The sequence below is a fragment of the Microcaecilia unicolor genome, chromosome 3 (genome assembly GCF_901765095.1).
Source record: "Microcaecilia unicolor chromosome 3, aMicUni1.1, whole genome shotgun sequence".
Classification (NCBI taxonomy): Eukaryota; Metazoa; Chordata; class Amphibia; order Gymnophiona; family Siphonopidae; genus Microcaecilia; species Microcaecilia unicolor.
Window position 1 is genome coordinate 503,951,851 of NC_044033.1, and position 18,361 is coordinate 503,970,211.

At 51.6% G+C, this 18,361-nt stretch overlaps 1 protein-coding gene across 1 annotated transcript in view; it reads left to right on the forward strand.

Moving 5' to 3' along the window:
• The window catches only part of SRSF12 (serine and arginine rich splicing factor 12), a 91,967-nt gene that overhangs the window by 34,419 nt on the left and 39,187 nt on the right, over positions 1-18,361 (forward strand). The window contains exon 4 of the mRNA XM_030199103.1: positions 13,233-13,371. Within this exon, the coding sequence (XP_030054963.1) occupies positions 13,233-13,371 (139 nt within the window). The remainder of the gene's footprint in view (positions 1-13,232; positions 13,372-18,361) is intronic.

Consider the following 18,361-nt stretch of genomic DNA (forward strand, 5'->3'; position numbering starts at 1 on the left):
ACAGAACTCAGACCTTTCGAGGTTTCCGTAGAGAAGGTAGAGATTCTGGCTCTCTTTTCCGGTCCTTCTCCCGTTCTTCCCAATGAAGGTGCGCGGGCCTTTCCTCTGGTTCCTGTAGGAGCTCGGCTGTCTCAGTTCTTTCAGAGGTGGGCCCATATTACCTCCGACCAGTGGGTCTTGGAGGTTATTCGAGATGGCTACACCTTAGAATTCGCCAAGCCTCTTTCAGACGCCTTTCTAGAGTCTCCCTGTCGTTCTCACCAAAAAGCAGGCGCGGTACGGGATACTCTACAGAGGCTCTTGGACCTTCAAGCCATTTGTCCAGTCCCCTCTTCAGAGTGCAGACAGGGTCGTTATGCCATTTACTTTGTGGTTCCCAAGAAGGAAGGTTCCTTTCGTCCCCTCCAGTTATACAATAAGGAGGACGAGTTTATTCCCTCCAGGACGGTAGTGAGTCATAGTGCGGAGCAGGGGATCGCGTGTTGGGCACCACGGCGCCAAAAGGTATTTTCTCGCTTGGCGGGAAAGTCTGTGACTGGAACTGTTGATCCACTGGCGCCATTTTCTCGCTAGCGCCACAGTCTCGGGATGCGGTGGCGGGATCTGCTGGGGCTCCCTCTGACAGAGAAGCCTCGATTTCTCTCCTGGAAAAGGCTATTATGGGGGCATTTCCCCCGGAGTTTGTACTCTTTTGCTCAAAGCGTTTTTATTGAGCTCTGAGGGAGAAGGGCAGGAGGCAGCCATTTTCGAGGCTCTGCTGCCTCGGGCTCTGAGTTCGTACAGAAGCTGCCTAAGACGGCCCGGTTGGGTTTAAGGGGGCGGTAGAGTGGAGGAGTAGCATAATGGTTAGTGCAGCAGGCTTTGAACCTGGCTGTCTGGGTTCGTTTCCCTCTGCTGCTCCTTCTGTCAGTGAGCAAGTCACTTAGCCCTCCATAATAACCCTGGGTCAGGGGAATCATTTTCAGGGCACCTTGAACAGAGGGAGTTGACCTCACCGCGGCCAGGCTCTTTAAAGGGAAGAACTGATTCCGTTCTTTATACAGGCATTGTGCTAATTTTATATCCTCTGCGGTTAGCTTTTCCATTTGGTCGGGCACTAGGAGCCGACGGAAGCCTGTTAGGTTCATGAGGCTATTCTGTTCTTGGGTGTATGTGCGTGCTTGATTATTAGCATTTGTATGCACTACCAAACACTGGCAGCGCTGAACACCTGACATAAGTACATAAGTAGTGCCATACTGGGAAAGACCAAAGGTCCATCTAGCCCAGCATCCTGTCACCGACAGTGGCCAATCCAGGTCAAGGGCACCTGGCACGCTCCCCAAACGTAAAAACATTCCAGACAAGTTATACCTAAAAATGCGGAATTTTTCCAAGTCCATTTAATAGCGGTCTATGGACTTGTCTTTTAGGAATCTATCTAACCCCTTTTTAAACTCTGTCAAGCTAACCGCCCGTACCACGTTCTCCGGCAACGAATTCCAGAGTCTAATTACACGTTGGGTGAAGAAAAATTTTCTCCGATTCGTTTTAAATTTACCACACTGTAGCTTCAACTCATGCCCTCTAGTCCTAGTATTTTTGGATAGCGTGAACAGTCGCTTCACATCCACCCGATCCATTCCACTCATTATTTTATACACTTCTATCATATCTCCCCTCAGCCGTCTCTTCTCCAAGCTGAAAAGCCCTAGCCTTCTCAGCCTCTCTTCGTAGGAAAGTCGTCCCATCCCCACTATCATTTTCGTCGCCCTTCGCTGTACCTTTTCCAATTCTACTATATCTTTTTTGAGATACGGAGACCAGTACTGAACACAATACTCCAGGTGCGGTCGCACCATGGAGCGATACAACGGCATTATAACATCCGCACACCTGGACTCCATACCCTTCCTAATAACACCCAACATTCTATTCGCTTTCCTAGCCGCTGCAGCACACTGAGCAGAAGGTTTCAGCGGATCATCGACGACGACACCCAGATCCCTTTCTTGATCCGTAACTCCTAACGCGGAACCTTGCAAGACGTAGCTATAATTCGGGTTCCTCTTACCCACATGCATCACTTTGCACTTGTCAACATTGAACTTCATCTGCCACTTGCACGCCCATTCTCCCAGTCTCGCAAGGTCCTCCTGTAATCGTTCACATTCCTCCTGCGACTTGACGACCCTGAATAATTTTGTGTCATCGGCGAATTTAATTACCTCACTAGTTATTCCCATCTCTAGGTCATTTATAAATACATTAAAAAGCAACGGACCCAGCACAGACCCCTGCGGGACCCCACTAACTACCCTCCTCCACTGAGAATACTGGCCACGCAATCCTACTCTCTGCTTCCTATCTTTCAACCAGTTCTTAATCCATAATAATACCCTACCTCCGATTCCATGACTCTGCAATTTCTTCAGGAGTCTTTCGTGTGGCACTTTGTCAAACGCCTTCTGAAAATCCAGATATACAATATCAACCGGCTCCCCATTGTCCACATGTTTGCTTACCCCCTCAAAAAAATGCATTAGATTGGTGAGGCAAGACTTCCCTTCACTAAATCCGTGCTGACTTTGTCTCATCAGTCCATGTTTTTGTATATGCTCTGCAATTTTATTCTTAATAATAGCCTCCACCATCTTGCCCGGCACCGACGTCAGACTCACCGGTCTATAATTTCCCGGATCTCCTCTGGAACCCTTCTTTATTTTATTTCTTTAGTGCATTTGTATCCCACATTTTCCCACCTATTTGCAGGCTCAATGTGTCATAAAGAGACAGTCCCTGCTCAAGAGCTTACAATCTAGTATAGCTCCATCTTTATTGCCACTCCACATGGCACTGCTGAGGCCCCAGTGCTCCCCTGGGGTCTGATGTGCTTGCAGTTTTATAGGTAGATCTTTCAGGAATGTGATTGGGAACCTAGTGTGGAGCACTCCAGTTTCTGCATATTGGTTTTCCACAGCTTTGAGTCTTCCTCAGCTTTCTAGGGGCGAGGTAGGTGACCCTTTAGTCCCCTGCAGCTGTGCGTGACAGAGCCTTATGCTGCTGCTTGGAAAGTACTGCCTATCTGAAAGTCTCCTGATAGAGATGCCTGTGCTTCTCGAGGTGAGTTACAGTAAGACTATTTCTGGACCCTCCTTAAGGAGGTTCAGGGGGTGTGTACATCTTTAATGGATGGGAGGAAAGGATCAGGATTAGGGATCCTACCCTAGGTTTTCACTTTTCCACTCTTCTTCTTTCTCAGACATGGCAGTACAGTGTTTTAGTAGTCAGGCTTAAGGCTGTTGACTAGATGTTTCTGTGAGAAATGTTACATTTTGAGGCTAGTGCAGGCCTCTCAGGTTTCTCTCGGTTTCCTTGGTAACCCTGCACCCTCTGGGCTCCCCTGGTGGCATTTGCTCTGCGGGTATTGTTTACATCAATCTAGTTTTATTGAGGAAGGCTGCTGGCCTTTCAGCCTGAAGGTTATAGGTTCAAGGCTGGTTTTTCCATCCTATTAGATACTGTGGGCTCAGCTAGATTTCCAGTGGGGCATATTTTATTTCATTATCTCTTATGGCTTGCTTGGCCAAATAGTTCTTACATGACTGGAACAGTTTTCAGAACTCTTCCGTTTTAAATTGTGCTCTCTCTCTCTCTCTCTCTCTCTCTCTCTCTCAGCACACTGATACTGGCCACACTTTTACATATTAGCCTCAGCTGCCTGGTACTGCAGCGTTTCCGGTACCTCTAATTGCTTCTTCCATATCATCAAGCTGATCAATCCATAGACTGGTGGGTTGTGTCCATCTACCAGCAGGTGGAGAGAGAGAGCAAACTTTTGCCTCCCTATATGTGGTCATGTGCTGCCGGAAACTCCTCAGTATGTTCTCTATCTCAGCAGGTGGTGGTCACACACAGCAGCAGCTCTGGCTAGGCCTCCAAGCCTAATTCTTAGGTTTTGTTGAGTGCCTGAGGTTGAGGGCTCTTTTGAGCAAGTGCAAACCTGGTGGTGCCAGGTCCCTCCTTTTCTCCCCCCTCCCGCTGGCTCCGTTAAAAAAAAAATAAAAAATTTTTGAACGTCCTTAAAGGCGTTTATTTCGACGTTTATTTAAACGTTTATTGCAGCTACTCACTGGGACACCAGGTCGTTACAGCTCGGAGCGGCAAGCAGGTAATTTTTACCTTTTTATAGCGGGCAGGGGGTTCCCCGATTCTTCTCCTCGTGGCATATGGCGTCGGAGGGCGAGGGCGCAAAGAGTCGCTCCCCGGATCGCTTGAGCGCTTCTAGAGGGGATGCGGGGGTTTTAAAGCCTGATTCGCCCTTGTTGGGTGACAGTTTCATGACCGATGAATGTCCCGGTCCTTCCTCCGGCGTGGCGGTTTTTCCCGCCATAAACGCCCATCCCCCGCTCATCGCCTCCGCCATCTTGGCCGGCCACGCGGCTCGGACGGCTTCTTCTTGGGCCGCCCTTGAGGTTGGAGACATTAATGCCATGAACGCCCTTAATTTGGGCGACGGCACAAAAGCGGCTAAAGTTAAGCGCCGTTCTTCCCGTGCGGCTCCTTCGCGGAGTGTCGCGCCGGACGCCATTTTGGATGCGCAGCATGTCTCTCCCCCGCTCTTGCGAGCGCCGGTTGAGAGTGCGTCTAGGGCTGTAGCCCAGGCTGCGGAAGTGCACAGTCTGGGGGGTTTCTCCCCCGAGTTTGTTTTGCTGCTGGATCAGGCCTTCCTTATGCAAAACGCTGCCCCGCTCCCTCGTCTGGTAAAGAGGTTGAGGTTCCCAGAGGTAAACGCCCTCGGGTTGATTCCCAGGCCTTGGAGGACTTTGTCTCCTCCGATGTAGATGAGGGCAGCGTATCTGAGTTCTCCCAACGGTCCTTTGCGGATTCCTTGGAGGAGACGGATCCCCGCTCGGATGGAGCGGATGACCCCTCTGCAGCGCGGCTTTTTAGCTCAGAGGATTTGCCCAACCTGTTGATACAGGCCATGGACACTTTGAAGATTTCCTCTCCGGAGGACGTCTCTCCCTCAGCCCCTGTTGGCTCTGCCATTATGCTGGGGACGAAGCGCCCGCCTAGAACCTTCCACGTGCATGATGCCATGCACACCTTAATTTCGGCTCAATGGGATGTCCCTGAAGTGAGCCTTAAAGTGGTTAGGGCTATGTCCCGCCTCTATCCTTTGACTGAAAGTGAACGTGAGGCCTATCTGTGGCCTACCGTGGATTCTTTAATCACTGCGGTGACTAAGAAAACGGCGTTGCCGGTGGAAGGTGGCATGGCCCTAAAGGACGCCCAAGACAGAAGATTGGAGGCGGCCTTAAGGTCGTCCTTTGAGGCGGCTGCTTTAAGTTTGCAGGCCTCAGTTTGCGGCTCCTATGTGGCCAGGGCGTGCCTGACTATGGAGCAGCGGGCTTCCCCCTCGGATCATTCCTTGAGGGCTGATTGGCCGGCCCTGGAATCGGGCTTAGCCTATTTGGCAGACTTGCTGTATGATGTCTTGAGGGCCTCAGCTAAAGGCATGGTGGCTTTGGCTGAAACATTGGTTTGCTGACCACGCCTCTAAATCCCGCCTGGCTAGATTGCCTTTTAAAGGCAAGCTGCTCTTTGGGGTCGAGCTGGACAAAATCGTGACCGATCTCGGCACATCTAAGGGCAAGAAGTTACCAGAGGTCAGGGCTCGGGCTAGTACTCGTCCCGGTACCTCCAGAGGACGGTTTCAGGAAGCCCGTCGGTACCGCCCGGGCAGGTCGGGTTCCTCTTCCCCCTCTTCCTTTAAGAGGAATTTCTCCCCCAAGCAGCATTCCTTTCGCAGAGACCGCCGTCCCGGAGGTGCTCCCTCCGGTCCTCCCCCAGGATCTCGTACCCAATGACGGGGCCTTGGTCCACGCCCCAGTGCAGATTGGAGGACGGCTGTCCTCGTTTCTGGGCGAGTGGACCACAATAACTTCAGACGCTTGGGTGCTGGAAGTCATCAGAGACGGCTACAAGCTAGAGTTCTGCCGACCCTTAAGAGACGGGTTTGTACTCTCTCCCTGCAAGTCTCCGGTCAAAGCTGTGGCAGTGCAGCAGACTTTGGACAATCTGATCCGCCTGGGTGCGGTCGTTCCGGTGCCAGAAAGTCAGCTTGGCAAGGGGCTTTACTCCATTTACTTTGTGGTACCAAAGAAAGGAGGTTCTGTCCGGCCTATCCTCGACCTCAAAGGGGTCAATCGGGCCTTGAAAGTGCGGCACTTTCGCTTGGAGACTCTCCGCTCTGTTATAGCGGCAGTGAAGGCAGGGGAGTACCTGGCATCCTTGGACATCAAGGAAGCGTACTTGCATATTCCCATCTGGCCTCCTCATCAACGCTTTCTGCGTTTTGCAGTCCTGGGCCGACACTTCCAGTTCAGAGCCCTCCCGTTCGGGTTGGCTACTGCTCCGTGGACCTTTTCCAAAGTAATGGTGGTCATCGCGGCCTTCCTGCGAAAGGAAGGAGTACAAGTCCATCCTTATCTGGACGACTGGTTGATCCGAGCCCCCTCTTATGCAGAGTGCGGCAAAGCTGTGGACCGGGTAGTTGCTCTTTTGAGCTCCCTGGGATGGATCATCAACTGGGAGAAAAGCCAGCTGCGCCCGACTCAGTCCCTGGAGTATCTGGGAGTTCGATTCGACACCCAAGTGGGCAGAGTGTTCCTGCCAGACAATTGGATTGTCAAGCTTCAGGCTCAGGTGGACCAGTTCCTAGTAGCCTCTCCTCTTCGGGCTTGGGACTATGTGCAGCTGTTGGGCTCTATGACGGCCACGATGGAAGTAGTGCCCTGGGCCAGGGCTCATATGAGACCACTACAACAATCTCTGCTGCAGCGCTGGACTCCGATGTCGGAGGATTATGCTGTGCGCCTTCCCTTGGACCCAGCAGTGCGCAAGGCGCTGAGCTGGTGGATGCAGACAGACAAGTTGTCTGCGGGAATGCCTCTGGTGACCCCGGAGTGGATTGTCGTCACGACGGACGCCTCTTTGTCGGGCTGGGGAGCCCACTGCTTGGGAAGGACAGCGCAGGGGCTCTGGTCGCCTGCAGAGGCAAAGTGGTCTATCAACCTCCTGGAACTCAGAGCCATTCGGTTGGCGCTTTTGGAGTTCATCCCGGTACTGGTGTTGAAGCCGGTACGGGTCCTGTCGGACAATGCCACGGCTGTGGCCTATGTCAACCGCCAGGGAGGTACCAAGAGCGCCCCTCTAGCCAAGGAGGCTATGAATCTATGCCAGTGGGCAGAAGCGAACCTGGAGCAGCTGTCAGCGGCCCACATTGCCGGAGTCATGAATGTCAAGGCGGACTTTCTCAGTCGCCATACCTTGGAGCCCGGAGAGTGGCAGCTATCTGCTCAGGCGTTCTTGGACATCACGAAGCGCTGGGGCCAGCCGAGCCTAGATCTGATGGCGTCATCGGCCAATTGCCAAGTGCCGCGCTTTTTCAGCAGAGGACGGGACCCTCGATCCCTGGGAGTAGATGCTCTTCTCCAACAGTGGCCAACACAAGAGCTTCTCTATGTGTTCCCGCCCTGGCCCATGTTGGGCAGGGTGCTAGACCGGGTGGCAAAGCATCCCGGCAGGGTAATCCTGGTGGGTCAGGATTGGCCCAGACGTCCCTGGTATGCGGACTTGATCAGGCTCTCAGTCGACGATCCTCTGCGGCTGCCAGTGGAGCAGGGCCTGTTACATCAGGGTCCCGTGGTGATGGAGGATCCCTCCCCCTTTGGTCTTACGGCCTGGCTATTGAGCGGCAGCGTCTGAGAAAGAAGGGCTTCTCAGACAAGGTCATCGCCACTATGCTGAGAGCGAGGAAGCGCTCTACTTCTACTGCTTACGCCAGGGTTTGGCGTATATTTGCAGCGTGGTGTGAAGCAGGCTCACTTTCTCCCTTCACTGCTCCAATTTCTTCAGTGTTGGCGTTCCTGCAAGAAGGTTTGGAGAAAGGCCTGTCGCTCAGTTCCCTTAAAGTCCAGGTAGCGGCTCTGGCTTGCTTCAGGGGTTGCCTGAAGGGTGCTTCCCTGGCTTCGCAGCCAGATGTGGTGCGCTTTCTCAAGGGAGTTAATCACCTGCGCCCTCCTCTGCACTCAGTGGTGCCTGCGTGGAATCTCAACCTGGTGCTAAGAGCATTGCAGAAGCCGCCTTTTGAACCCTTGTCGAGGGCATCTCTGAAAGACCTGACGTTGAAAGCAGTCTTTTTGGTGGCTATCACTTCAGCCAGAAGAGTTTCCGAGCTCCAGGCGCTCTCATGTCGCGAGCCCTTTCTGCAGTTCACTGAGGCAGGAGTGACTATTCGCACAGTGCCTTCCTTCCTGCCCAAGATTGTTTCTCGCTTCCATGTGAATCAGCAGCTCTGTCTCCCTTCCTTTCGTAGGGAGGACTACCCAGAGGAGTACTCTGCTCTTAAATATCTGGATGTGAGACGAGTCATCATCAGATACTTGGAAGTGACCAATGATTTCCGGAAATCGGATCATCTGTTTGTCCTGTTTGCAGGTCCTCGTAAGGGTCTGCAGGCTGCTAAGCCTACAGTGGCAAGATGGGTCAAGGAAGCCATTGCAGCGGCTTATGTGCCGCGGGGAAGGTGCCGCCTATCCAGCTGAAGGCTCACTCCACTAGAGCTCAGGCGGCCTCGATGGCAGAGGCCGGGTCCGTCTCCTTGGAAGAGATATGCAAGGCGGCAACTTGGGCTTCGGCTCATACATTCTCCAAGCATTACCGCTTGACTGTGGAGGCCCGGTTTGGAGCTTCAGTGTTGAGGTCAGGGATTTCAATGTCCCGCCCTGGGTGAGTACTGCTTCGGTACATCCCACCAGTCTATGGATTGATCAGCTTGATGATATGGAAGGTAAAATTATGTATCATACCTGATAATTTTCTTTCCATTAATCATAGCTGATCAATCCATAGTCCCTCCCAGATATCTGTACTGTTTTTATTCTGGTTGCATTTCAGGTTCAAGTTTAGTCTTCAGTTACTTCAGAAAGACTTCGTGTTCAAGTTTTTTCACTTGGATTCTTCAAGAGTTGAGATGAGTTTGTGTTACAGTGAGCTGCTGCATTCCTCTCCCCTCCGTTTTACGGGGCTGGATTGAGAATTAAATTCTGCCGGCACTCCCTCCCGCTTCGTGCGGCTGTAGGGCAGCTTTGTACCCCTCCCGCTTCGGCGGTGTTAGGGTCAGTCAGCTCCTCCCGCGGTTGCAGGATAAGCCAGATCCCCCCGCATCGGCGGGTGTGGTGTCCCTCCCCCGCTCCGCGGGGATGAGCTGGACGGATTCCCCTCCCCCACTTGTGTGGGGATGAGCTGGGTTAATTCCCCTCCCCCGTTTCGGCGGTGGTGAGCTGGGCAGAGTGTCCCTTCGTGGGTGTAATTCTCTAAGTGCTGAGTCCTGCGGATGGAGCTTTGATATCGACATACTGAGGAGTTTCCGGCAGCACATGACCACATATAGGGAGGCAAAAGTTTGCTCTCTATCTCCACCTGCTGGTAGATGGACACAACCCACCAGTCTATGGATTGATCAGCTATGATTAATGGAAAGAAAATTATCAGGTATGATACATAATTTTACCTTATGGGGTACCTAAATTTCATGAGGAGTGGCCCAGGAGCTACTTCAGTGTAGAGATAGCTTAATAGTGGTTGCAATCAGCTGAGAGTAAGCTCTGAGCTCTAGGGGTGCAGCTTCACGACCCACTGTAGCTTGCTTTTTGTAGCATGCAATGGTACTACAGACACATGCTGCTACACCATCTGTCTCTGGTGTACCTGGTAGTACGACTGATACCCATCAGGGCAGAGTTTTTCTTCCGGAACAGCGACGGGCGAAGCTGTGCCAGGTTTCTTCCCTCATTCGGCTGGAGGCTCAACAGCGTTGGACTATGTTCAGGGGTCGTTCCTTGGGCCTGGAGCCACATGTGGCCTTTGCAATGGTATCTACTCAGTCATTGGTCTTTCCTTTCCAAGGTTCTTCGATTCGTTTTCCCTGGACACCACGAGCTTCTTTTGCTCTGCGGTGTTGGCTCAGGTCGGATACTGACTTGAGGCTTGCCTCTCGCCGCGTCGGAGTGGCGTGTGGTTCTCGGCCACTCAGCTCAGCGGAGTTGGTTCCCCTCGGAGTCCAGGTTGCAGTTCAATCTCATGGAACTTCGGGCGTTTCGGTTGGCGCTCCTAGCTTTCGAGATGTTGTTTTGAGTTCAACCAGTCCGAGTTCTCTGCGACAATGTGACGGCGGTAGCGTACGTCATTCGGCAGGGTGGAACTCGAAGTGCTCCGCTGGCAGAAGAGGCGTCCGTGCTGTCTCTTGGGGCAGAGAAGCGTCGCATTCGGTTGTCGGCGGCTCACATAGCAGGAGTGCTAAGTGTACAGGCCAACTTTTTCAGTCGCAATTGCTTGGATGCCGGGTAGTGGGAGCTCTCTCCGCCGGCTGTCAGCCAGATTTCGGATCGCTGACTGACTCCAGTGATGGATTTCATGGCTTGATTCTACAATCCTAAGGTGACCCGGTTCTTCAGCAAAGTGCAGCTGTGACCAAGTGGTAACAGCGCTGGTCTTGTAATGCAGAGGTAGACGGTTCAAATCCCACTGTTACTAATAAAGCTGGGAGCAACAACAATTAAGAGGCAGAGAGTTTGAGTCCAAAGGAATAGACGCTATTCTTCAGCCGTGGCCGTTGGAGCTTCTATATGTCTTTCCTCCGTAGCCGATGGTCGGTCAAGTAGTGAGGAAATCTCTCGTCTTCCGGGTCCGGTAATACTTATTGCACCGGACTGGCCCAGATGTCCTTGGTATGCGGGATTGATTCGCCTCCTGATCGACGAGCCGTTCCACCTGTCTCACTGGCTGGGTCTTACCATCAGGGGCCGGTAGTCATGAAAGATCACGCTCCATTTGGGCTTATGGCCTCGCCTTTGTACGGTCGCATCTGAGGTGTCCAGAATAGCCAGAGGCGGTTTTTGGACCATGTTACAGGCGCGCAAATGTTCCACTTCTTTTGCGTATGATGGAGTGTGGAGGTCGTTTGTGGCTTGGAGTTCCTTGGCAGGTATTTCTCCTCAATCAGACCCTCTTGGGTCTGTTCTGGCTTTTTTGCAGGAAGTGATGGTTAAGGAACTGTCGCTAAGTACTTTAAAGGGTCAGTTTAGCGGCATTGGCTTCCTGGAGGGGTCGTTTGGGGAGCCACTCCTTAGTGTCTGTTCCGGAGTTGGTTCGTTTTCTTCGCAGTGTAAGATCTCCTTAAGTTCCAGTGGTGCCAGATTAGAATTTGAACCTGGTCCTTAGGGCGTTTCGGCGGTCTCCTTTCGAGCCCCTGAGTAAAGATCTTGAATGTTTTCAAGTTGAAGACTGTGTTTCTGGTGGCAATGGCTTCAGCCAGGCGGGTGTCTGAGCTTCAGGCCCTTTCATGCAGAGCCCCTTTCTCTGTATTTTCGGAGGCTGGAGTGACAATTCGAAGGGTGCCGTCCTTGGTTTCTAAGGTAGTCACGCGTTTTCACGTTAACCAGGGAGTGGTGTTGCCATCCATCCTTCAAGCAAGAGGATTTCCCTCACAATTTTCGAGCTCTACGGGGTTTAGACGTTAGGGGACCTCTGATGTGTTATTTGGAGGCGACTAATTTGTTTCGAAAGCAGATCATCTTTTTGTGCTGTTCGCAGGTCATAAGAAAGCGAACATGACCTCTAAGGCCACGGTCGATCGGTGGCTTAGGGGAGGCTATTGCGTCGGCTTACCTGTTGTTGGGGAATTCTTTCCCTATTTGCATTCGGGCTCTCTCCAAGAGGGTTCAGGCCTCTTCTTTTGCGGAGTGGCATCTGGTGTCATTGGAGGACATTTGTTAAGCGGCGTCTTGGTCGTCTTGGCATTCCTTTGTTATGCATTGCCGTCTTGATGTTGCTGCGCGTCGAGAGGCGCTTGTTGGGACTTCTGTGTTTGGCGGCCGGAGTAGGCCGGTCTCACCCTTGATGAGGATTGCTTTGGTACATCCCACGAGTCTCTGGATTGATCTGGGGACGCTATGGAAGGTAAAATTATGTCTTACCTGATAATTTTCTTTCCATTAGTCCCTCAGATCAATCCAGAGCCCCTCCATGGAATTCGCTTTCGTAATCTCTGATCGGATTCAGTATACTTCAGTCGGTTCTGTTCACGTTCCTTTGTCTCTGGACGGGTAAGGCTGTTAGGGTGTGTTTATATTTACATTTCTAAGTTATAGCAGCTCGGAGAGTTTCTTCCAAGTTTATGCTGCTTTTGCAGAGACAGGAGAGTGTTCTATGGCTTCGTTATACTGAAGTGAGGCTGGCTGCACATGCTCTATTGTAGCAAACTTCTGAGTTCTCTCTATCTAACCTGCTAGAGGAGGGGCATAACCCACAAGTCTCTGGATTGATCTGAGGGACTAATGGAAAGAAAATTATCAGGTAAGACATAATTTTACCTTTTCTTCTGAATTTTAATATTTACAGGGTGAGTGAAAAAAAGTAACCCTCTACAGTTCTTTGCAGTTATTTCAGCAACCACTTTGATTTCAATGAAAAATTTTACATACTTCAGTTATTATTCTTGCATATTACTAGTAAACATTTAATTATCTAAAGCTATGTTGATGATACTACCTAGCGATTTTTGCACATTAAAAAATTTGAATAAAACACAGTAGAACATTATTCAAACAGCACAATTAACAATGTGTCAGAATTTTGCAGTCACGCTGACAAATTTTCTTCAGTGCTGAGCTTATAGTTCTTGATGATACGCAGCCACTATCGCCTTTGCTCCGAAACCTTGTTCATGCAGTGTCTGTATTCTTATTTTGTCTGCTAGACACCTTGCCTATGATTGCTGTTCCAATTTGAAATGCTTTTAAAGAAATTATTTGTAAATTATCAAAAACAAATTATTCTAATTCAAATTGTTTACAAAAGTCTACATTGCTGTGATGACATTAACAATAAGCTGGTGCCCTGCTTTTTTTCTTTCAAATAGTAGTATTACAGTGCAAATATTTTTGAACGTGCAAAAATAGCACTGTGGTCATGCTAAAAAGTGTGTATCTTCACTTTGTTTAAAGATAATTCCACTCAGCGCACAAACATAGATAGTAACAAGTTGGTGCTGTTTTAATATTGATTCATTATGTAATTATGAGGGAATGAATAGCCATAAATATGTTGGGGTGGGTGCCATTCTTTTTTCAAGGGTTATCTTTTGTTGCAATGATGAACTATTCCAACTTAACTTTAAATTCTAGCACCAGGTCAGATGAAAAGCAAAGAGCGCCATTCTTCTCCAATGGAATATAGAAGGTCCCGGAGCCGTAGCAGGAGGAGAACACGCAGCAGAAGTTCTTCCTGGGACCATGGCAGGAGAAGATCAGACAGTCTGAAAGAGTAAGTCTGTTGCTTAATAGGAATACCTAAACCTACAGACAAATTAGCTGATATTAAATGAAAGAGAATTTCTTAGAAAGTGTAGAAAATCTGACCCAGAACTAAAGCATCCTACTTGCAGGAGGGGAGGAAGAAATACCCTTATTGGTGGCCTCACGCCTTGTCTTGAAGATGTGGTGTGGATTAGACACAAAACACAAGTTAATAGACACACATGTATCTACCTCACAAGCAGCTTTATCCTTTTGGTAACATAGGACATTCCTTGTCATCAAGCAGATGAAGCCATTACATATGGGTTATGTCCATCAACCAGCAGGGGAGATAGAGAGCACTCAAACTTTCACAGTGCCCTCTTGGCCAGCTAGCTCCACTGCCTCTTCAGTATTCTCTATCTCCCTTAGCAGGGTGGCTGCAGCTTGTTCGAGCTCCAGAAAAATCTGCCGGGAGGTGGTTCCTGGCTTGCCAGTTGTTAACCAGGGTGTTGGAGGCTATAGCAGCTTCACTTTAAAGGCACATAGGTTAGCCCTTTCCCTGCCTTACCTAAACCTCTGTGGATGTGGACATATTGCCTTGCTTTCCCTGTCCTTACCCACCAACAGTGGATGCAGGCATATAGGTTCGCCCTTTCCCTGCCTTTCCCACTCATCTGAGCCTCCGGAGTCTTCAATACCTCTGCTTTCCTCACAGCTTAAAAAAAAAAAAGTCGCGTTTTTAAACGCAGAGACGCTGGAACAGAGGTTTTTGACCTGATTTTCAACAGGATCGTAGTTGTACACTAGATCCTTTGAGGTAAGAGTGTTTTCCAACTTCTCCGGGGTGGGCCCGCGATCGGGGCGATTTTGGCGCGAAACCGCCATTTTGGATTTTACCGCCATTTTTTGGCGATGGCTGCGGACAATGTAAAGCGCTGTTCCACTTGTGGCAAGCGCAAATCAGCAGAAGGGCTCTGTAAATCTTGCTGTATTGGCGTAGGAGCCGGCCCGAGCATGGCGAGCGATGTTTCTTCCCGCTCTGAGCTGGCAGCGGGCGCCATTTTGCTTACACCGCATGGCGCGGCCTCCGTGGACACGGAGAGACCTGAGCCGGGTGGGGCACCTCGAGATGAGGTTATTTCAGGAGTGGCTAGCACCGGACAGGATTTGGGTGCCCAGAGTGAGATTTTCTCCCCGGATTTTGTGCTTTTGCTGCATAAAGCATACATGATGAAAAGAGCCCTTCCTCAAGGGTCGCCTGAGGCTCCTCTGATTGCCCCCCCGATGGATTCTGGCCTGGGACTGCCCAGTGAGGCTTTTTTCCCGGATGCTTGGCCTAAAGATAAGCGCAGAAGGGTTAATTCCCCTTCAGATTGTGGTGCACCTTCCCCCCCCCCGTGGTCGGGGTGTGAGGATTCGGAGAACTCTGACAGACGTTCTTGGTCTGAGGAACCAGAGTCAGGTGCGGATTTACCACAGGATCTGGATGATCCCTCCGCGGTGAGGATTTTCCACCGTGATGAGCTGCCAGCGCTTATTTCAGATACCCTGCAGGCCCTCTCGATTGAAGATCCTGACAGTGGCATGGCCTCCTCGGGTAATCCCAGGATGGCTAGTACCAAGAAAGCTGCTCGGGCCTTCCCTTTGCATGACTCCATCCTAGAGCTTGTTTCGGCTCAGTGGGCTGACCCCAAGGGACCTTTGAGAGTTTCCAGGGCTATGGGGCAGTTATACCCTCTGCGTGAGGGACATATGGCTCGTTTTCAAATGCCTACAGTGGATGCCCTAGTCACTGCGGTGACAAAGAGAACTACCCTCCCTGTTGAAGGAGGTGTTGCCCTGAAGGATGTTCAAGACCGTAGGCTGGAAACAGCGTTGAAACGGTCCTTTGAAATTGCAGGTCTCGCTGTTCGGGCGTCTGCATGCAGCTGTTATGCTGTGAGAGCCTGCCTAGCTTGGCTGCAACAGGCAGTGGCTCAGCCCGGAGATGGAGCGGAGCCCTTCTTGGATGTGGCTCCGCGGATGGAGGTGGCCTTGTCCTTTCTGGCTGATGCCCTTTATGACCTTGTCAGAGCTTCGGCTAAACAAATGGCAGTAGCAGTGGCGGCTCGCCGTCGTCTGTGGCTACGACACTGGGCAGCGGACATGGCCTCTAAGCAAAGGTTGGTGAAGTTGCCTTTTCAAGGACTTCACCTATTTGGTGAGGAGTTAGAGAAAATTGTGAAAGGCCTAGGTGATCCAAAACCCCAGCGCTTGCCCGAAGATAGGCAGAGGCCTTCCTCTAAGGGCCAGGCGGTCCACTCCTCGTACAGACCTCGCTTCCGTGAAGCTAGAAGGTACCGCCCGGGGCGTTCTGCTGGGTTCACTTCACGTGCCCGTGGTCAGCAGAGGAACTCCTTTCGCTCGGACAAGCGTTCCGCAGCCGGTGGCTCAAGACCAGGAGTTCAGGGGCGACCCTCTCAATGATGGTGCGCCAGCCCTCTCCTCGATGCCTGTCATCGGAGGACGGCTTTCCCTCTTTGTCGAGGAGTGGGCCAAGATTTCCTCAGATCAGTGGGTTCTGGACCTGATCAGAGATGGATACAGAATAGAATTCAACGCCCCAGTAAGAGACGTGTTTGTGGAGTCCCGATGCGGTTCTGCCGTCAAAAGGGCGGCGGTGGAGGAGATTTTACAAGGTCTGATTCAGTTAGGGGCAGTGACCCCGGTGCCTCCCACCGAGCAAGGCTGCGGCCGATACTCCATCTACTTTGTGGTGCCGCGAAAAGGTGGGTCCTTTCGCCCTATTCTGGACTTAAAAGAAGTGAACAAGTCCCTGAGAGTGCGGCATTTCCACATGGAATCCCTGCACTCCGTCATTGCGGTGGTTCAGCCAGGAGAGTTTCTCACGTCTCTAGACCTGAAAGAAGCTTACTTGCACATACCGATTTGGCCCCCGCACCAGAAGTTTCTGAGGTTTGCGGTGTTGGGAAAACATTTCCAGTTCAGGGCCTTGCCTTTTGGCCTCGCCACAGCTCCCCGAACCTTTTCGAAGGTAATGGGGGTAGTAGCTGCTTTTCTCAGGCGAGAAGGTATCAGGGTTCACCCATACCTAGACGACTGGCTCATCAGAGCAGACTCTGCAACAGAGAGCTTACAAGCTGCAGCCAGAGTGGTCTCAGTACTGCAATCTCTAGGCTGGGTCGTCAATATGGCCAAAAGTCACCTGTCCCCTTCACAATCTCTAGAGTTTTTGGGGGCCAGGTTCGACACAGTCTCGGGCTATGTGTTCCTACCTGAGCTAAGGCGGTGCAAGCTTCAGAATCAGGTCCGTCTGCTCCTGAAGATGCCACGCCCGCGAGCTTGGGACATTGTCCAGCTGCTGGGATCGATGACAGCCACGATGGAAGTGGTACCCTGGGCGAGAGCGCACCTGAGACCTCTACAGTATTCCCTACTCCGGAGATGGTCTCCTTTTTCTCAGGATTACCAATGCAGACTTACTTGGCTCCCTGCGGCATGGAGTGGTGGCTCTCGGACAGCATGCTGCGGCGAGGAATGCCGCTGACGCTCCCCGTTTGGTGCCTAGTGGTAACAGATGCCAGCCTGAAGGGCTGGGGCGCACACTGCAAGGGGAAGCATTCCCAGGGTCTATGGACACCCGAGGAGTCGGAGTGGTCCATCAACCGCCTAGAGTTGAAAGCGGTGTTTCAGGCGCTTCTGGCCTTTCAAGTGACCGTGGAAGGATTGGCTGTCAGAGTGATGTCGGACAACACGACAACGGTGGCCTATATAAATCGACAAGGCGGAACAAGGTGCAGAGCACTAGCCGCGCAGGCCGAACTGATTTGCCACTGGGCCGAGCTGCATCTTCAGTGTCTGTCGGCAGCTCATATTGCAGGTCAGAGCAATGTGCAGGCCGATTATCTGAGCAGGCATCAGATCGATCCAGCAGAATGGAATCTGGCAGACGAAGTATTCCTGCAGATTTGTGCCAAATGGGGCAAGCCCGTGATGGATCTAATGGCGACAAGTGCCAATACCAAAGTCCCGTGCTTCTTCAGCAGACGGAGAGATCCTTGCTCGGCGGGGTTGGATTCCTTGGCTCAACCCTGGCCTCCGGGTCTACTTTGTGTTTCCCCCATGGCCCTTGATAGGGCGCCTGCTCTTGCGGATTCGGCTGCACCCAGGAGAAGTGGTCCTCATCGCCCCGGATTGGCCAAGGAGACCTTGGTATGCAGACCTCCGACAGATGCTCCTGGAGGCTCCTCTGCTGTTACCTCTGGTACCGAACCTGTTGACTCAGGGACCGGTAGCCATGGAGGACGCCGGCCGCTTTGGTCTTACGGCATGGCTATTGAGAGGGCGCAATTGAGGGATAAAGGTTATTCCAATAAAGTTATTTCCACTCTCCTGCAAGCCCGCAAGCGGTCCACTTCCGTGGCTTATGCCAGGATTTGGTGCCTGTTTGAGTCTTGGTGTGCTTCCAGAGCCATTGTTCCAATGCGGGCTCCTGTCTCGCCGATTCTGGACTTTTTGCAGGAAGGTGTACAAAAAGGCTTGGCCTATAATTCCCTGCGGGTGCAGGTGGCAGCGTTGGCCTCCCTTCGTGGTAAGGTGGAAGGCGTGTCTTTGGCTGCTCACCCAGATGTGGCATGGTTTCTTAGAGGGGTGCTTCGGCTCCGACCTCCAGTGCGAGCACCCTGTCCAGCTTGGAACCTAGGGCTAGTTTTGAAAACCCTGCAGGCATCTCCTTTTGAGCCGCTTCGGCGAGCATCGGAGAAAGACTTGACACTGAAGGCCGTTTTTCTGGTGGCCATTACCTCGGCGAGATGGGTGTCAGAGCTCCAGGCGCTGTCCTGTAGAGACCCATTTCTGCAATTTTCAGAGTCCGGAGTCACGGTTCGGACTGTGCCTTCCTTTATGCCTAAGGTGGTTTCAGCCTTTCACTTAAACCAGCCTATTTTCTTGCCCTCTTTTTCAGAGGAAGAGTTTCCAGAATCTTTTGGGCAGCTGCACCTTTTGGATGTGCGCAG